Raw genomic sequence first — 15,691 nt, 5'->3', positions numbered from 1 at the left:
CTTGCCTTTATTGGCCGAGGCATAGAATACAAGAGCAGGGAGGTTATGCTTAAATTGTATAATACTCTGGTTAGGCTGGGTTTGTTCTCCTTGAAACAGAGGTGGCTGGGGGAAGACCTCATTGAGATGTTTAAAATTTGGGGGGGGGGGGGGCCTGGATATAGTGGATAGCAAGGGCCTATTTCCCTTGGTGGAGGGGTCAATTACGAGGGGGAATAGATTTAAAGTGGTTGGTGGAAGGTTTTGAGGAGAAGCTTCTTCATGCAGAGGGTTGTGGGGGTCTGGATCTTGCTGCCTGGAAGGGTGGTAGATGCAGAAACCCTCACCACATTTAAAAGGTACCTGGATGGGCACTTGAAGTGCCGTAACCTTCAGAGTGGGATTAGACTGGATAACCTCTTGTTGGCTGGCGCAGACACAGATGGTAAGCACATCGTGGAATCTAATACGGTCAGTGATCTCCTGGACTAGTTTCGATCGCTTGGATGGGTCGGAGAGGAATTTTCTCAAATTTTTTTCCCCAATTGGCCTATGTTTTGATCTTTTTTTGCCTCTCCAAGGAGATCGCATGGCTCCGGTTGGGGTGGAGTGTAGAATGTTTCAGTATAAGGGGTGTCACAGTTGTGTGAGGCGGACTGGTTGGGCTGGGTGCTCTTTACCTTTCCGTCATTGTTCATTGTTCATAGGTTTATATGTAACCTTCAGGGCTGCTGACCGAGGGCCGTGCGGCTCTTTGTCGGCCGGCGCGGACACGATGGGCCGGAATGGTCTCCTGCGCTGTAAATTTCTATGTTTCTATGTCTTGAGCCATAGTGCTTTGTATAGTTTTCAATCATCATTGTCTTTACTTATTGAGATAAAATTTCAAGCCTTTTCACAACCAGATTTTTGTTCAGCTAATTTTTTTTGAAGAGGTAATTCTAGTTCAAGTTTCCAGGTGAATCTTTGATGTAAACCTTGTTAGGAGAAAAAAATCTAGATTATTTTCTTAAGTCTCTGCCTCCAATCCTTTCCCACAGATTGCCTTGCTGAAGATCCTTCTGGCTGCAGCTCCAACCTCAAAAGCAAAGACTGACTCCATCAACATTCTCGCTGATGTTCTACCAGAAGAAATGCCGTAAGATTTCCTTCCCTTTGGGTGACTCGAGACTTGCCTCCTTCGGATTAGATTATTCAATTGCATTGACCTTAATTTTCATTGGGTATAAAGATTGGAAACTAACTGGAAATAACTTGGTTAAAATTATCTTCATCTAGTATATTGCAACTTTTGATATATTGCAATGTTTGGTAAGATGCAGTTGTGCTCAGAGGGTTTGAGATTTATTTCTGTGGTTGAGGTACACTTACTCAAATCCTGTTCTGTCACATCAGCATTCTCTCTCGCTGTTCGTTCTCTAAGGCCGTTGATTCTTTCTTGTGTTCAGTCTTTCTCTTATGCCAGCAGCTTTCTTTCTTGCCTCTTGGTCTTCGGTTACCCAAGTGACTATATCACCGAATCGTACAGTAATGCAGTGATGCGCTCTTTATCCTAACAGTACCACAGTGCTACAGAGTATGAAGCTCGGAGTAGATGTCAACAGACACAAAGAGATCATTGTGAAAGCAATTTCTGCCGTCCTGTTACTGCTACTTAAGCACTTCAAACTCAACCACATCTATCAGGTAAGTCATGCTGTTATAATCAACCAAGCACCCATTCAGGTTTAATGCTGATCTGATCATGTCACGTTTTGTGTGCCAAGCAATATTTTTTTTTGGCATTTCGTTACCAATTCTTTACTCTCACGAAGCCATTAACTCATTTTTAGGGTCCCAGCCAATGACATCCCTCTTGTATCACATGCAAGTGGCCAGTATTCATGCATGAGCCCCTGCACTCGACCCCCCCCCCCCCCCACCCCAGCCCTCGATGATCGCCCCCCCCGCCCTCAACGTCCAGCCCTCGGCGACCGCCCCCCCCAGCCCTTGGCAACCCCCCTGCCCTCAACGCCCTCGCCCGCCTCCGTGCCCCCCCTCCTCACCCGCTACCCATTCTCGCCCCCTCGCTTTGTTTTCATTGCCAGCATTGAGAAGATGTTGCTGAAGCTGATTCTATATTGTGTTATTGTCCTGCAGTTCGAGTACATGGCACAGCACCTGGTTTTTGCTAACTGCATTCCACTCATTTTAAAGTTCTTCAACCAGAACATTATGTCCTACATAACCGCTAAGAACAGGTAAGGTTTCGGGACCCTTTCTCAGTATTCACACATGGGATTGTATTCCTCAAGCAGGATCATTTTGTGACCAGTGGCACCAACGTTCCCTTGAAGCTGCATAGTTGTGCAGCTCTCTGCCTGTCCCGCACTGCCGGGTTTTCCAGTTGTTAAATCTTGCGTATGCGCGGACCTGGGAATGGGCCACAGTCCCTTAAAGGGGCTGCACTCCCAAAAATAGTGAGGGGAACATTGCCCTGCACTCAGGATCGAGTGTTCTCCTGCAGTCTGTAATTTAATATTTACCTGCTGCCATGCTTTTGCAGTTGTCTATGATGGAGTGGCTAAGCAGAAAGAGCCTCCTCTGACAGCTTGGTCAAGATAGGTAACTTGTGTAGGGATGAATGTGCAAGAACGTGCTTCCTACCATTCACCAACACCGTGTGTTGATGCATCAAACCACCATTTGCCATTACTATTGACTTTTTTTTTTAAATACTTTTTTTAATGTAAAATGTTAGTCTTAAACATTCTTCTAGCTCAGCATGTTTGTGTAGCAGAATTATACAGCACAAAGAGATTGTCCGTTTGATTGCTGGTGTAAGCTGATCGTAGCCAAGGTGGCTTTAGGTGCTCTGTAATTAATCCTCCGCTTGGGGAGCGGAAAATTGCCAGGGTTTCTGCTGTCCATCAATCCCTGTTGGAAATGCACGCATTTGGACACCAGGTGTAAGTGCCAGACTAAGCTGGGATGCCCCATGCAATGGAATAATTACTCCTGACTCTTGCCATGGAGGTTGACAAATCAATCATGGTCATTGGGCTGTTGCGACTGTGGAGTCTGACCTCGGGAGAAAAATTGGCATAATGTATTCCATCACATCTTTACCAAATTCCTGTTAGCTACACCTTCCCTGAATAAAGTCTATGGACAGGAGCCTGATCTTTTTACCCTAACCTAATTATAAATAGTAGTGTAAAAAAAAACATCTGTTTATAGGGCAGCACCATTAGCACTCCCAAGTCAGAGTGCATGCACCTTGGCAAATTGCGGCTGTGCAGCCCCTAATGACATTAATTCTAATGGCTGGCAAGTCTCTGGATATGTACCTGCAGGAGCCCTGGGATTGCAAGATAGCCTCGCATACCAATCTGGTTTTAAGGCCGTTGCTGCCTCAACCCCACTATTACCATTTAAGCCACTGAATGTGACTTTTCATGAAATTCTCTTAATGCATATTGTAACTTGCACTTGATTTGCTAACCATTATATTTTATTTTGAAATGTTCTGCTTCAGCTGACTAGAAAAACAAAACTATATTCAGGGTGTTGCTTGGATTCTATATAAGGAAGTAAATAAAGCTAATGAGCCAAACCTAGAATATGGGACAGAGGAAGTCGTGCTCCAGTCAGATCATGCCTTGACTTTTGGATCCAGTTGTGGTCACCAAACCGCAAGGGATACATCTAATCTCTGGAGAAATTTCATTATTAATTCCTCGTGTTAGAATGAGATGACAAAAATGATGATTGCACAGTGTTCAGTTCCATTCGCAACTCCTCAGATAATGAAGCAGTCCGTGCCCACATGCAGCAAGACTTGGACAACATTCAGGCTCGGGCTGATAAGTGCCAAGTAACATTCACTCCACACAAGTGCCAGGCAATGACCATCTCCACAAGAGAAAGTCTGCAACTTCCCTTGGTCTTCAATGGCATTATCATCGTCTAATACCACCATCAATATCCTGGAGATCACCATTGACCAGAAACTTAACTGGACCAGCCACATAAATACCGTGGCTACAAGAGCAGGTCAGAGGCGAGCGACTCACCACCTGACTCTCAAAAGCCAGCAATTTAAAAAGCAAATGGTATGTTGGCCTTTATTACAAGAGGATTTGAGTATAAGAGTAAAGACGCCTTGCTGCAATTATCATCATAGGTAGTCCCTCGGAATCGAGGAAGGCTTGCTTCCACTCCTTAAGTGAGTTCTTTGGTGGCTGAACAGTCCATACGAGAGCCACAGACTCTGTCACAGGTAGGACAGATACTGCATTTATATAGGGCTGTTATGAGACCCCCCCACCTGGAATATTGTGTACAATTTTGGTCTACTTAGTGCAGCAAAGGTTCACCAGAGTGATTCATAGAAACATAGAAATCTTCATTGAAGAAGAAGGCCATTTCGGCCCATCGTGTCCGCGCCGGCCGACACAGAGCCACACGGCCCTCGGTCAGCGGCCCTGAATAATGGCAGAAAGGTAAAGAGCAACCAGTCTGCCCCACACAACTGCGACACCGCTTACACCGAAACATTCTGCACTCCGTCCCAACCGGAGCCATGTGATCTCCTGGGAGAGGCAAAAACCCAGGCCAATTGGGGGAAAAAATCTGGGAAAATTCCTCTCCGATCCAAACAGGCGATCGAAACTATTCCAGGAGATCACCCTGGCCGAATTAGATTCCCTGCAGTATTTACCATCATATCTGCACTCGCCAACAAGAGGTTATCCAGTCTAATCCCACTTACCAGCTCTAGGTCTGTAACCCTGCATGTTACGGCACTTCAAGTGCACATCCCCAAGCACATGTTAACTGTGGTGAGGGTTTCTGCATCCACCACCTTTCCAGGCAGTGAGTTCCAGACTCCCACAGCCCTCTGTGTAAAGAAACTTCCCCTCAAATCCCCTCTAAACCTTCCACCAACCCATCCAATGAGGTCCTTAAAACTCTGCCCCCTTGTAATTGAACACTCCACCAAGGGAAATAGGCCCTTGCTATCCACTATATACACCTCAATGAGGTCTTCTCTCAGCCTCCTCTGTTCCAATGAGAACAAACCCAGCCCATCCAATCTGTCCTCATAGCTAAGATTCTCCATTCCAGGCAGCATCCTCGTAAATCTCCTCTGCACCCTCTCCAATGCAATCACGCCCTTCCTATCATACGGTGACCAGAACTGCACGCAGTACTCCAGCTGTGGCCTAACCAGAGTATTATACAATTTAAGCATAACCTCCCTTCTCTTGTATTCTATGCCTCGGCCAATAAAGGCAAGCATTCCGTATAGCTTCTTAACCACCTTATCCGCCTGGCCTGCTACTTTTAGCGATCTGTGGACAAGCACTCCAAGGTCCCTTTATTCATCTAAGTGGTTCTTTTAAGTGGCCTACCCTTTCCTTATTAGCCCTGACCAAGTGCATTACCTCACATTTCTCCGAATTAAATTCCATTTGCCACTCTTCTGCCCACCTGACCAGTAGATTGATATCCTCCTGCAGTCCGAAATGGCCGCCTTCTTCAATGAAGATTTCTATGTTTCTATGTTTCTATGTTTCCTCTTCATTATCAACCACACAGCCAATTTTAGTGTCATCTGCAAATATCTTAATCATACCCCCTGTATTGAAATCTAGATCATTGATGTATACCACAAAAAGCAAGGGACCCAGTACTGAGCCCTGCAGAACCCCACTGGAAACATCCTTCCAGTCACAAAAACATCCATCAACCATTACCCTTTGCTTCCTCCCTCTAAGCCAATTTTTGACCCAACTTGCCACTTTGCCCTGGATCCCCTGGGCTTTAGCCTTCGTGACCAGTCTACCATGTGTGTCCTTATCAAAAGTTTTGCTAAAGTTTTACTACATCGTACATATTACCCTCATCGACCCTCCTGGTTACCACCTCAAAAAATTCAATCAGGTTAGTCAAACACGATTTTCCCTTAACAAATCCGTGCTGACTGTCCCTAATTAATCCTTGCCTTTCTAAATGTAGATTTATGCTGTCTTTCAGGATTTTTTCCAATAATTTTCCCACCAGTGAGGTTAGGCTGACAGGCCTGTAATTATTCGACCGATCCCTTTCTCCTTCTTAAACAAGGGTACCACATTAGCAGTCCTCCAATCCTCCGGCACCATGCCCAGATCCAAAATGGACTCGAAATAATGGCCAAGGCCTCTGCTATTTCCTCTTTTACTTCGCTCAACAACCTGAGATGTATTTCATCTGGGCCTGGGAACTTATCTACATTCAAAGCTACTAAACCCCTCAATACTTCCTCTCTCACTATATTTACTTCATCCAGAATTACACCCCCCCCCCCCCCCCCCACCCCCCTCGGTAGCAGTATCTGCATTGCCCCTTTCCTTTGTGAAAACAGACGCAAAGTATTCATTAAAAACCATAACAACATCTTCCGCCTCCACACATAGATTACCCTCATGGCCTCCAATAGGCCCTACCCTTTCTTTAGTTACCCTCTTGTTCTTAATATATTTGGATTTTCCTTAATTTTACTTGCCAATAATTTTTCATGTTCTCTCTTAGCATTCCCAACATCCTTTTTAAATTTTATATCTGAACTTTCTATATTCCTCCAAAGATTCTACAGTATTTAGCCGTCGGTATATGACATAAGCTTCCCTTTTTTCTTTACCCTCCCCTGTAAGTCCCTAGACATCCAGGGGGCTCTGGAATTGTTATTCCCACCCTTTTTCTTTAAGGGCACATGTTTGGCCTGAGCCTTCCGGATCTCCTCCTTGGATGCCTCCCACTGTTTCGACACTGATTTACCCACACGTAGCTGTTTCCAGTCCACTGTGGCCAAATCACTCCTCAACTTAGCAAAGTTAGCTTTTCCCCAATTTGGGACTTTTATTCCTGGTCTACCCTTGTCCTTACCCATAACCAACTTGAATCTGACTGAATTATGGTCACTGGCACTCCAGTGCTCTCCCACTAATACCCCTTCCACCTGCCCAGCTTCATTCCCCAAAACTAAATCCAGAACCGCCCCCTCTCGTGTTGGGCTTGCTACATACTGACTAAAAAAACTTCTCTTGAATGCATTTTAAGAATTCCACACCCTCTTTACCCTTCACACTATATTTGTCCCAATCAATATTAGGATAATTAAAACCCCCTACTATTACTGCCCTGTGGTTTTTGAATTTCACAAATTTGCCTACATATTTGCTCCTCTATCTCCCTCCCAGTTTGAGGGTCTATAATACACGCCCAGCAGTGTGATCGCCCCTTTTTATTTTTCAATTCGACCCATATGTCCTCATTTGATAATCCCTCTAACATATCATCCCTCCTCACCGCTGTAATAGTTTCTTTAATCAATACCGCGACCCCTCCCCCTTTTTTACCCCCCTCTCTGTCTTGTCTAAAAATCCTGTAAGCAGGAATATTGATCTGCCAAACCTGCCCCTCTTTCAGCCATGTCTCTAATGACTATAATATCAGACTCCCAAGTGTCTGCCTGTGCTCTTAGCTCATCCGCCTTATTCGTTTTACTCCTTGCATTGAAGTATATACCATTCACCACAGGAAGACCTCCTTGCTTACTACTTACTAACCCTTGTTTCCTCTGTCTTACAGCTTCACTTTCTAAATTCTTGCTTTCCAATTTCAACTTTACTTCCTTCCCTTTTTGAATTTGTTCTCAGGTTCCCAACCCCTGCCAAGCTAGTCTAATTTCTCCCCAACAGCACTAGCAAAACATCCCGTGAGGATATTTGCCCCAGTACTGTTGAGGTGCAACCCGTTCAGTTTGTGCAGGTCCCATCTGCAGAAGCTGTTCAGGAATTTAAAGTCCTCCCTCCTGCACCAACTCTCCAGCCATGCGTTCATCTTCTCTATCCTTCTATTCTTGTACTCATTAGCATGTGCACCGGTAGTAACCCGGAGCTTACTACCTTTTAATTCTTTTCCTAGCTCCCTAAACTCTGCCTGCAGGACCTCATCCCTCCTTCTACCTATGTCGTTGGTCCCGATATGGACCACGACCTCTAGCTGTTCACCCTCGCCCCAGAATGCACTGCGTCTGCTCTTGACATCCTTGACCCTGGCACCGGGGAGGCACTATATGTGTACAGCCACAGAAACGCCTCTCTTCCTCTAATTATTGAACCCTCTACCACGACAGCCCTTTAAATCTTTGTCTTTTCCCCCCTGTGCAGCTGAGCCACCCGTGGTGCCTTGGACTTGTCTCTCTGCACTCTCCGGAGGCACCATCACCCCCACCAGTGCTAAGAGGAGAATTTCTGGGATGGGGGATTGTCCTATGAGGCCTATATTCCCTAGAGTTTTGAAGCATGAGAGGTGATCTCATTGAAACATACAACATTCTTACAGGGTAGATGCAGGGAGGATGTTTCCCCAGGCTGGGGAATCTCGAACCAGGGGGCACAGTCTCAGGATAAGGGGTCGGCCATTTAGGACTGAGATGAGAAGAAACGTCTTCACTCAAAGGGTTGTGAATCTTTGAACCTCCACCGCCCTCTGGGGTAGAGAATTCCAATCATTGAGTATATTCAAGGCAGACATCAATAGATTTTTAGATATTAAGAGAATCAATGTATTTGGGGATAATGCAGAGAAGTGAAGTTGAGGTCGATGATCAGCCATGATCTTATTGAATGGTGGAGCAGACTCGAGGGGCCAAATTGCCTACTCCTGCTCCTATCTCATGTTCTTAGGTTCTTTCCATCACCTACAAGACACATCAGGAGTGTGATGGAATACTGTCCTCTAGCCTGGATGAGTGCAGTCCCAACAACACTCCTGGACAAAGCAGTCTGCTTGACCACACCCCACGCACCTAAACATTCACTCCCTCCACCACCAGCACAACGTATCTGCAGTATGCACTACAGCAACTGGCCAAGACTTCTTCAACAGCACCTCCCAAACCCGGAACCGCAACCACCCAAGTACGAGGGTAACAGGCAAATGGAGCACCACCTCCATGTGCCCCTTCAAGTCACACACCATCCTGACTTGGAAATATATCGCCGTTCCTTCATCGTCGCTGGGTCAAAATCCTGGAACTCCCTCCCTAACACCTTCACCACACGGACTGCAGCGGTTCAAGAAGGCGGCTCACCACCACCTTCTCAAGGGGCAATTAGGGATGGGCAAAAAATGCCGGCCTTGCCAGTGATGTCCACATCCCAGGAATTAATAAAATTTTTTAAAGGGCTATTCTAGTTATATAAGGTAGCAAACAGTATAGCAAATGTAGATAAACACTGCTTCAAAGTAAACTGAGAATAGGACATGGGGACACTAATAAAATGCACATTTTGGCCAGAAAGTTCTTTACACGAGGAGTAAACAGCACCTGAGTGGACTCCTTGTGTAAGATAGTGGGACCAAAAACTTTAGAATCATTTAAGCACCAGTTGGATACTATGGCCCCAAGTTTCCACATGCGGCAAAACAGGCACCCCTCTGAGCTGGGCGCCTGTTTTTCGCGCCGAAAACGGCGCCTGAAAAAAACCCGCGCTATTCTCGAGCGCTTTGCAGCTCGATGTCAGCTTGGCCCGGCCCTCGGGGCGGAGCCTACCACTTGCGCCGATTTTGTAAGTAGGAGGGGGCGGGTACCATTTAAATGAGTTTTTTTCGTGCCGGCAACCCTGCGCGTGCGCGTTGGAGCGTTCGCACACGCGCAGTGTGAAGGAAACATTGGCACTCGGCCATTTTTGTAGTTCTTTGTAGCTGTTCAATTTTTAAAATTTTTTAATAAAAGCACATTGCCCTTCCATGATCAGCACTGAGGCTTCTTGCAGCAGTGAGAAGGCTGCAGGAAGCCTCAGAAGTTGAGGCAGCCGTTTCCCGACGGGCCCGACTGACGGCAGGGGGGCCTCCCTCTCTCCCCTCCCCCCCCCGCCGTCGGGAATGGCTGCCTCAACTTCTGAGGCTTCCTGCAGCCTTCTCCCTGCCTGGAGTACTTTCACACAGGTAGGAACATGGTTTATTTAATCTTTTCTTTGCTTATAAATTTTTATTCAGGTTGGAATTATTTGTACAAGTATAACTAAGGATTTATTGTAGAATGTAATTACTTCCCTTCCCCCCCCCCCCCCCCAACCTCGTTCCCGACGCCTAATTTGTAACATGCGCCTGATTTTTTAATGTGCAGACAAGGTTTTTTCAGGCCTACAAAAATCTTCACTTGCTCCATTCTAAGTTAGTTTGGAGTACGTTTTCACTGGATACTTTCAAATCAGGAGTCAGTGGTTGGACACGCCCCCTTTTGAAAAAAAAATTCTGTTCAAAAGTGAAACTGTTCTACATGACTAGAACTGCAGAAAACTTAAATGTGGAGAATTGCGATTTCTAAGATATTCCGTTCTCCACCAGTTGCTCCTAAAAATCAGGAGCAAATCATGTGGAAACTTGGGGCTTATAATAGGGGAGCTATGGTGTCTTTCTGCTTGGATGACCTTTCTTATCTATTATACTGGCTGCTTTCATAGCTTCTTTAATTGGTGCTACTAATTTTACATATTTTTTGAGATCGAATTGGCATCCAAAGGCTCAAAATCAAAATATTGGAACTGAATCATAGTGTACTGTTCACAATTACAAGAAGAATGAACTTGCATTTATGTACTGCTATTTATGATCTTGGGCGGTCCCAAGCGCTTCAAACCCAATGATGTATTTTTGAAGTGTAGTCACTGTTGAAATGTAGGGAAATGTGACAACCAATTTGCACACAGCAAGATCCCCCAAATAGCAGTGAAATAAGTAACCAGAAGCTCGGCTTTCGTGATGTTGGTTTTGGGTAAATAATGGCCAGACATTATTAACTGGCACAAACTTCCCTACTCTTCTTTGGAAAGTGGCATGGGATATTTTCTGTCTACCTGAGAGGACAAACAGTGCCTCAGCTTAATATCTCGCCAAAAGAAGGCACCTCCGACAGCATAATACACCCTCAGTACTGCATTGAAGGGTCAGTCTCGATTGTATGCGTAAATCTCTGGGGTGGGACTTTAACCCACGACCTGACTCGGGCAAGAGTGCTACCACTGAGGCACGGCTAACAGCACATATAGAGAACATGGGCACATATGAAAAGTCAGTATTAATGGGTTCATTGAAATTGGATTTCAAACTCACTAATCATTAATTACCTGCATTCATTTCCAAATCTCTGCAGTATTTCGGTACTGGATTTCCCATACTGTGTTGTACATGAACTCCCTGAACTGACGGCAGAGAGCTTGGTAAGTAAGCAAATACAAGGTCTAAAGTGACCTTCAAAGGGAGATTACAAGGAATAGGATTTTTTGCAGAAGATAGTTCATATATTTGAAAGTCCATATATACGTCTTCAACCGCATTACTCTCTGTTACTTCATCAAAGTACTCCATCAAGTTAGTCAAACACGATTCACCTTTAACAAATCCGTGCTAGCTGTCATTTGTTAACCCATACTTTTCCAAGTGACAATTAATTTTGTCTGATTATTGTCTCAAAGTTCACCACCACTGATGTTGGGTTGACAGGCCTGTAGTTGCTGGGTTTATCCCTCTCCCCTTGTTGAGCAGGGGTGTAACATTTGCAATTCTCATCCTCTGACACCAGCCCCATAATCTGAGGAGGATTGGGAATTGTGGCCAGAGCCTCTGCAAATTCCACTCTTGCTTCCCTCCGTAACCTAGGATGCATCCCATCTAGTTTGAGTACCACCTCTATTCTATTCTCTACCTCCTCCTTTACTGTGACATTGGCAGCACTCTCTTCTCTAGTGAAGGTAGATGCAAAGCAGTCATTTAGTACCTCAGCCATGCCCTCTGCCTCCATTAGAAGATTGCCTTTTTGATCCCTAATTGGCCCCACCCTTCCTTTGACGACCCTTTTACTATTCATATGTGCATAAAAGACTTTTAGATTCCCTATTGTATTAAGAACCTGACCTTTATCATAAGCCGCCTTTTCCTGTTTCATTTTAATCTTTTTTTTTCTTTCTAAAACTTTAGACCTCCAGGGAGCTTCTAGCTTTGGATACTATGCTCTATAACTATATATATTTTTTTGATTGTATACCCAGAATTTCAGGTCAGATCCAATATGTGAAGCACTTTGAGACATTTGTGAGACGTGATAAAGCAAACTTTAGAGAACCTTAACTTTGCAGAGGAATTTCAGGTTAATACTCCAGCTATTTTAGCTTGAATCATGACTGCAGGACAAGGGGCAGTACAGACTGACAGAAGTCACATTCAGGACTGGTGCCAGACTCATGTTTTCATGCAGTGAGTGATGAGTACCTGAATTGTCTCCCGTGTAGCGTATTGGAGGCAAAAACTTTGAAGTCATTCAAGAGGTAGGAATTGTGGTAGACACGATGATCAACATGTCCAACCAAGGCAAATTAGCAAAACCCATAAAATGTTCAACTAAATCACCAAAACAGTGAAAAGATATTTAAGAGAAGGTAAATCCCAAGTTGGTTAAAAGCGAGATGAGAGATATAAGTAAAAGGAAAGTATTAGAGAAATTAGTTAAGCTAAAGGAGGACAAAGTGCGAGCACCTGATGGGGTCCACCCCAAGGGCCTTGAGGAAAAGAGGGGAAGAAATGATGGCCGTCTTGAAAGTTATGTTTTAAGATTGTATTGCGAGTAGATATGTGTCAGAGGACTGGAGAATGGTCAGTGTCAGTGCGACCATCAAAACAAGGCAGCTAATCCAGGTTAATACAGGCCAGTTAGTTTAACATCTGTGGTTGGTAAAAATTGGAATCTTTAAAGATGAAATTACTCAATATCTAACGGAAGAAAAAATTATTAGAGCAGCTAATTTGGAGTTCGGAAAGGAGGATTGTACTTGGTAAACCTGATCGAATTCTTTGAGAAATGGTGGATGGGGAAATCCAGTGGATGTGGTGTACATAGCCCATCAGAAAACCTTTGACAATTTACTATACAGGAGACTATTGGAGGAGAATCGGGGTAAGAAAATTGGATTAAATACTGGTTAGAAGGCAGGAAACCAGATCAGGAATTGAGGGCAATTTGAGTGGTTTGGAAAAAGATGGTGGTTTCCCATGGAGTTCTTCTCTGAGAACACTCTTCATATGTACAGCAGTTATTTAGATCGAGGGAGTGGTGTCCCTATTTGCAGACAATCTTAAAATAGGAGGCATGTCATTCTGAAAACCAAAGGAAGCTGATGTCAATAAATATGAGATTGTTTATTTTGGTGAAAAACTGACCTTTGAATGGGGGAAGCTGGGTGATGTGAAAGAGCAGAGAGATTTGAGGGTTGAGGCTCAAGACCTTGGGAACACCAACTAGATCAGGCCATAAAAAAGCCACGGGGATACTGATATTTTCTGACAAGATTTAGAATATAAAAGTTGTGATGTAATGGTGAATCTGAGACTGCAGATTTGGACCCCTCCACATTGCAAGGATGTTGAGGCAGAGAGGGTACAGCACCGACTCACGAGGAGGATGCCTGTTATGAGAAAGAAAGACTTGCATTTATATAGCACCTTTCACTCCCTCAGGATGTCACAAAGTGCTTCACAGCAGTGAAGTTCTTTTGAAATGTAGTTAATGTGATGTAGGAAACCTAGCATCTAATTTGTGCACCGTAAGGACCCACAAATAGTAATGAAATAATGACCAGATAATCTATTTCAGTGATGTGTTAGTTGAAGGATAAATAACTGGCCCAGGACACCGGGGAGAACACCCTGGTCATTTTAGAAATAATGCCACAGCATCTTTTACATCCACCTGAGCGGGCATTCAGGGTCTCGGTTTAACATCTCGTCCAAAAGACGGCACCTCAGACAGTACAGCGCTCCCTCAGCACTGCACTGAAGTGTCAGCCTAGATTTTGTGCTCCAGTATCTGGATTGGAACTTGAACCCCACAACCTTCTGATTCAGGCGAGAGTGCGACCCACTGAGCCACAGCCGACACTCTAAGACTGAAAAATTGGAGTTACTTTCATTTGAATAGAGGAAATGAAGGAGTGATTAGAGGTGTTTATAATGAAGGGATGGGACAGAGTAAATAGAAGCACAACAGCTTCCAGTGTTTGAAGTCTAGAAGCAAGGGGCACAGATACAAGGTTAAATGAAATAGATTTAGGTCAGAGCTTAAACAGCTTTCATGCACAGAGGGTTGTGAGGCTGTGAAATTCACTTCTGCAGCAAAGACCACGTTAACATTTAAGAATAGGTTAGATATGCGGTTGAAGCAATGGGGAATACGATGATATTGGAATAAGGATTATGCATGTGGTATTAGGACTACTGCTCATATGGAGGATAACAGCAACTTGCATTAATATAACATATTTAACATAATAAAATGTCCGAAGGTGCTTCACAGGAGTGTTATCAGACAAAATTTGACACCAAGCCACATAAGGGGACATTAGGGCAGACTTGATCAAAGAGATAGGTTTTAAGGAGTGTCTTAAAGGAGAAAAGAAGTAGAGAATCAGAGAGGTTTAGGGAGGGAATTCCTGAGCTGAGGGCCTTGGCAACTGAAGGCATGGCCGCCAATGATGGAGTGATTAAAATCGGGGATGCGCCAGAGGTCAGAATTGGAGGAGCGCCAAGATCTCAGAGGGTTGTAAGACTGGAGGAGTTTACGGGGAGGTGCAAGGCCATGGAGGGAACTGGAAACGGGCGTTGCTGGACAGGGACCACAGGGGTGATGGGTAAACTGGACGATGTGAGTTAGGATATGGGCAGTTAAGTTTTGGATGAACTTAACTTTATGGAGGTGGAAGATGGGAGACCAGCCAGGAGTGCATTGAAATAGTCAAGTCTAGTGGTAACAAAGGCATTGATGAGGGATGAGCAGATAAGCTGAGGCAGGATGGAATTGGCTGATATTACGGCGGTGGAAATAGGTGGTCTTAGTGATGGTGTGGATGTGTGGTCTGAAGCTCACCTGGGTCAAATACCACAGCAAGGTTGCAAACACTGTGGTTCAGCCTCAGACAGTTGCCAGGGCGAGGGATGGAGTGGGTGGCAGGGGAACAAGGACAGGTTGGCCTGAATGGCCTGTTTCCATTTTGTGATTGCTATGTAAAAATGAGATCAAATCATCATTAAACTGTACAGCGCTCTGGTTCGACTACGTCTTGAGTACAGGGTCACATTCTGGACACTAAGACAGGAGGAAGACATTCAAGCACTGGAGTTGATGCAAAGATGCTCCCCAGTTATGAAGAAAGACTGGTTTAAACTTGAGCTCTTCTGGCACACAATATACCGGAGAGGTTTATAAATGCAGAGATTAGACTAGCAACTAGTAACGGCAGATTTAGTTAACAGCCTAATGCTGTGTGAATATTTATCTAAACGACCATAAAATGATTCAACTTTGTGTTTGAAAGAGGAAACCTGAAATAGCTATTAAGATTCTAGATTTCAGTAAGGCCGACTTCAACGGAATGGGACGGACTGTCCACCGTAAACTGGGCAAATCTGTTAATGGGTAAATTGATCAGTGGGAGGTGTTCAAACAAGAACTTAAGGTGATACAAGACCAGTTTATACCCCGAAGGGCAAGAGCTCTACTTGCCAAATAAAACAGCCATGGCTGACGAGAGGTAAAGGACAACATAAAGATAAAAGAAAAAGCATTGCGACACTGGAGCTGCACATGGGTTCACTCTGGAGCATCCGCGATGCTGAGGATGTCGTGAATAGC

General features: G+C 44.6%; 1 protein-coding gene across 2 annotated transcripts in view; it reads left to right on the top strand.

Annotated features, from left to right (window-relative positions):
• Positions 1-15,691, top strand: part of strip1 (striatin interacting protein 1) — a 118,037-nt gene that overhangs the window by 91,249 nt on the left and 11,097 nt on the right. Inside the window, exons 15-18 of one of the 2 annotated variants that reach the window (XM_070859291.1) lie at positions 1,020-1,117; positions 1,539-1,665; positions 2,119-2,219; positions 11,165-11,231. In XM_070859291.1, the coding sequence (XP_070715392.1) occupies positions 1,020-1,117; positions 1,539-1,665; positions 2,119-2,219; positions 11,165-11,231 (393 nt within the window). The remainder of the gene's footprint in view (positions 1-1,019; positions 1,118-1,538; positions 1,666-2,118; positions 2,220-11,164; positions 11,232-15,691) is intronic. The other variant, XR_011587499.1, reaches the window with a different exon arrangement.

The sequence above is a fragment of the Pristiophorus japonicus genome, chromosome 17, assembly GCF_044704955.1.
Source record: "Pristiophorus japonicus isolate sPriJap1 chromosome 17, sPriJap1.hap1, whole genome shotgun sequence".
NCBI lineage: Eukaryota > Metazoa > Chordata > Chondrichthyes > Pristiophoridae > Pristiophorus > Pristiophorus japonicus.
This window is presented reverse-complemented; position numbering and strand designations above follow the sequence as displayed.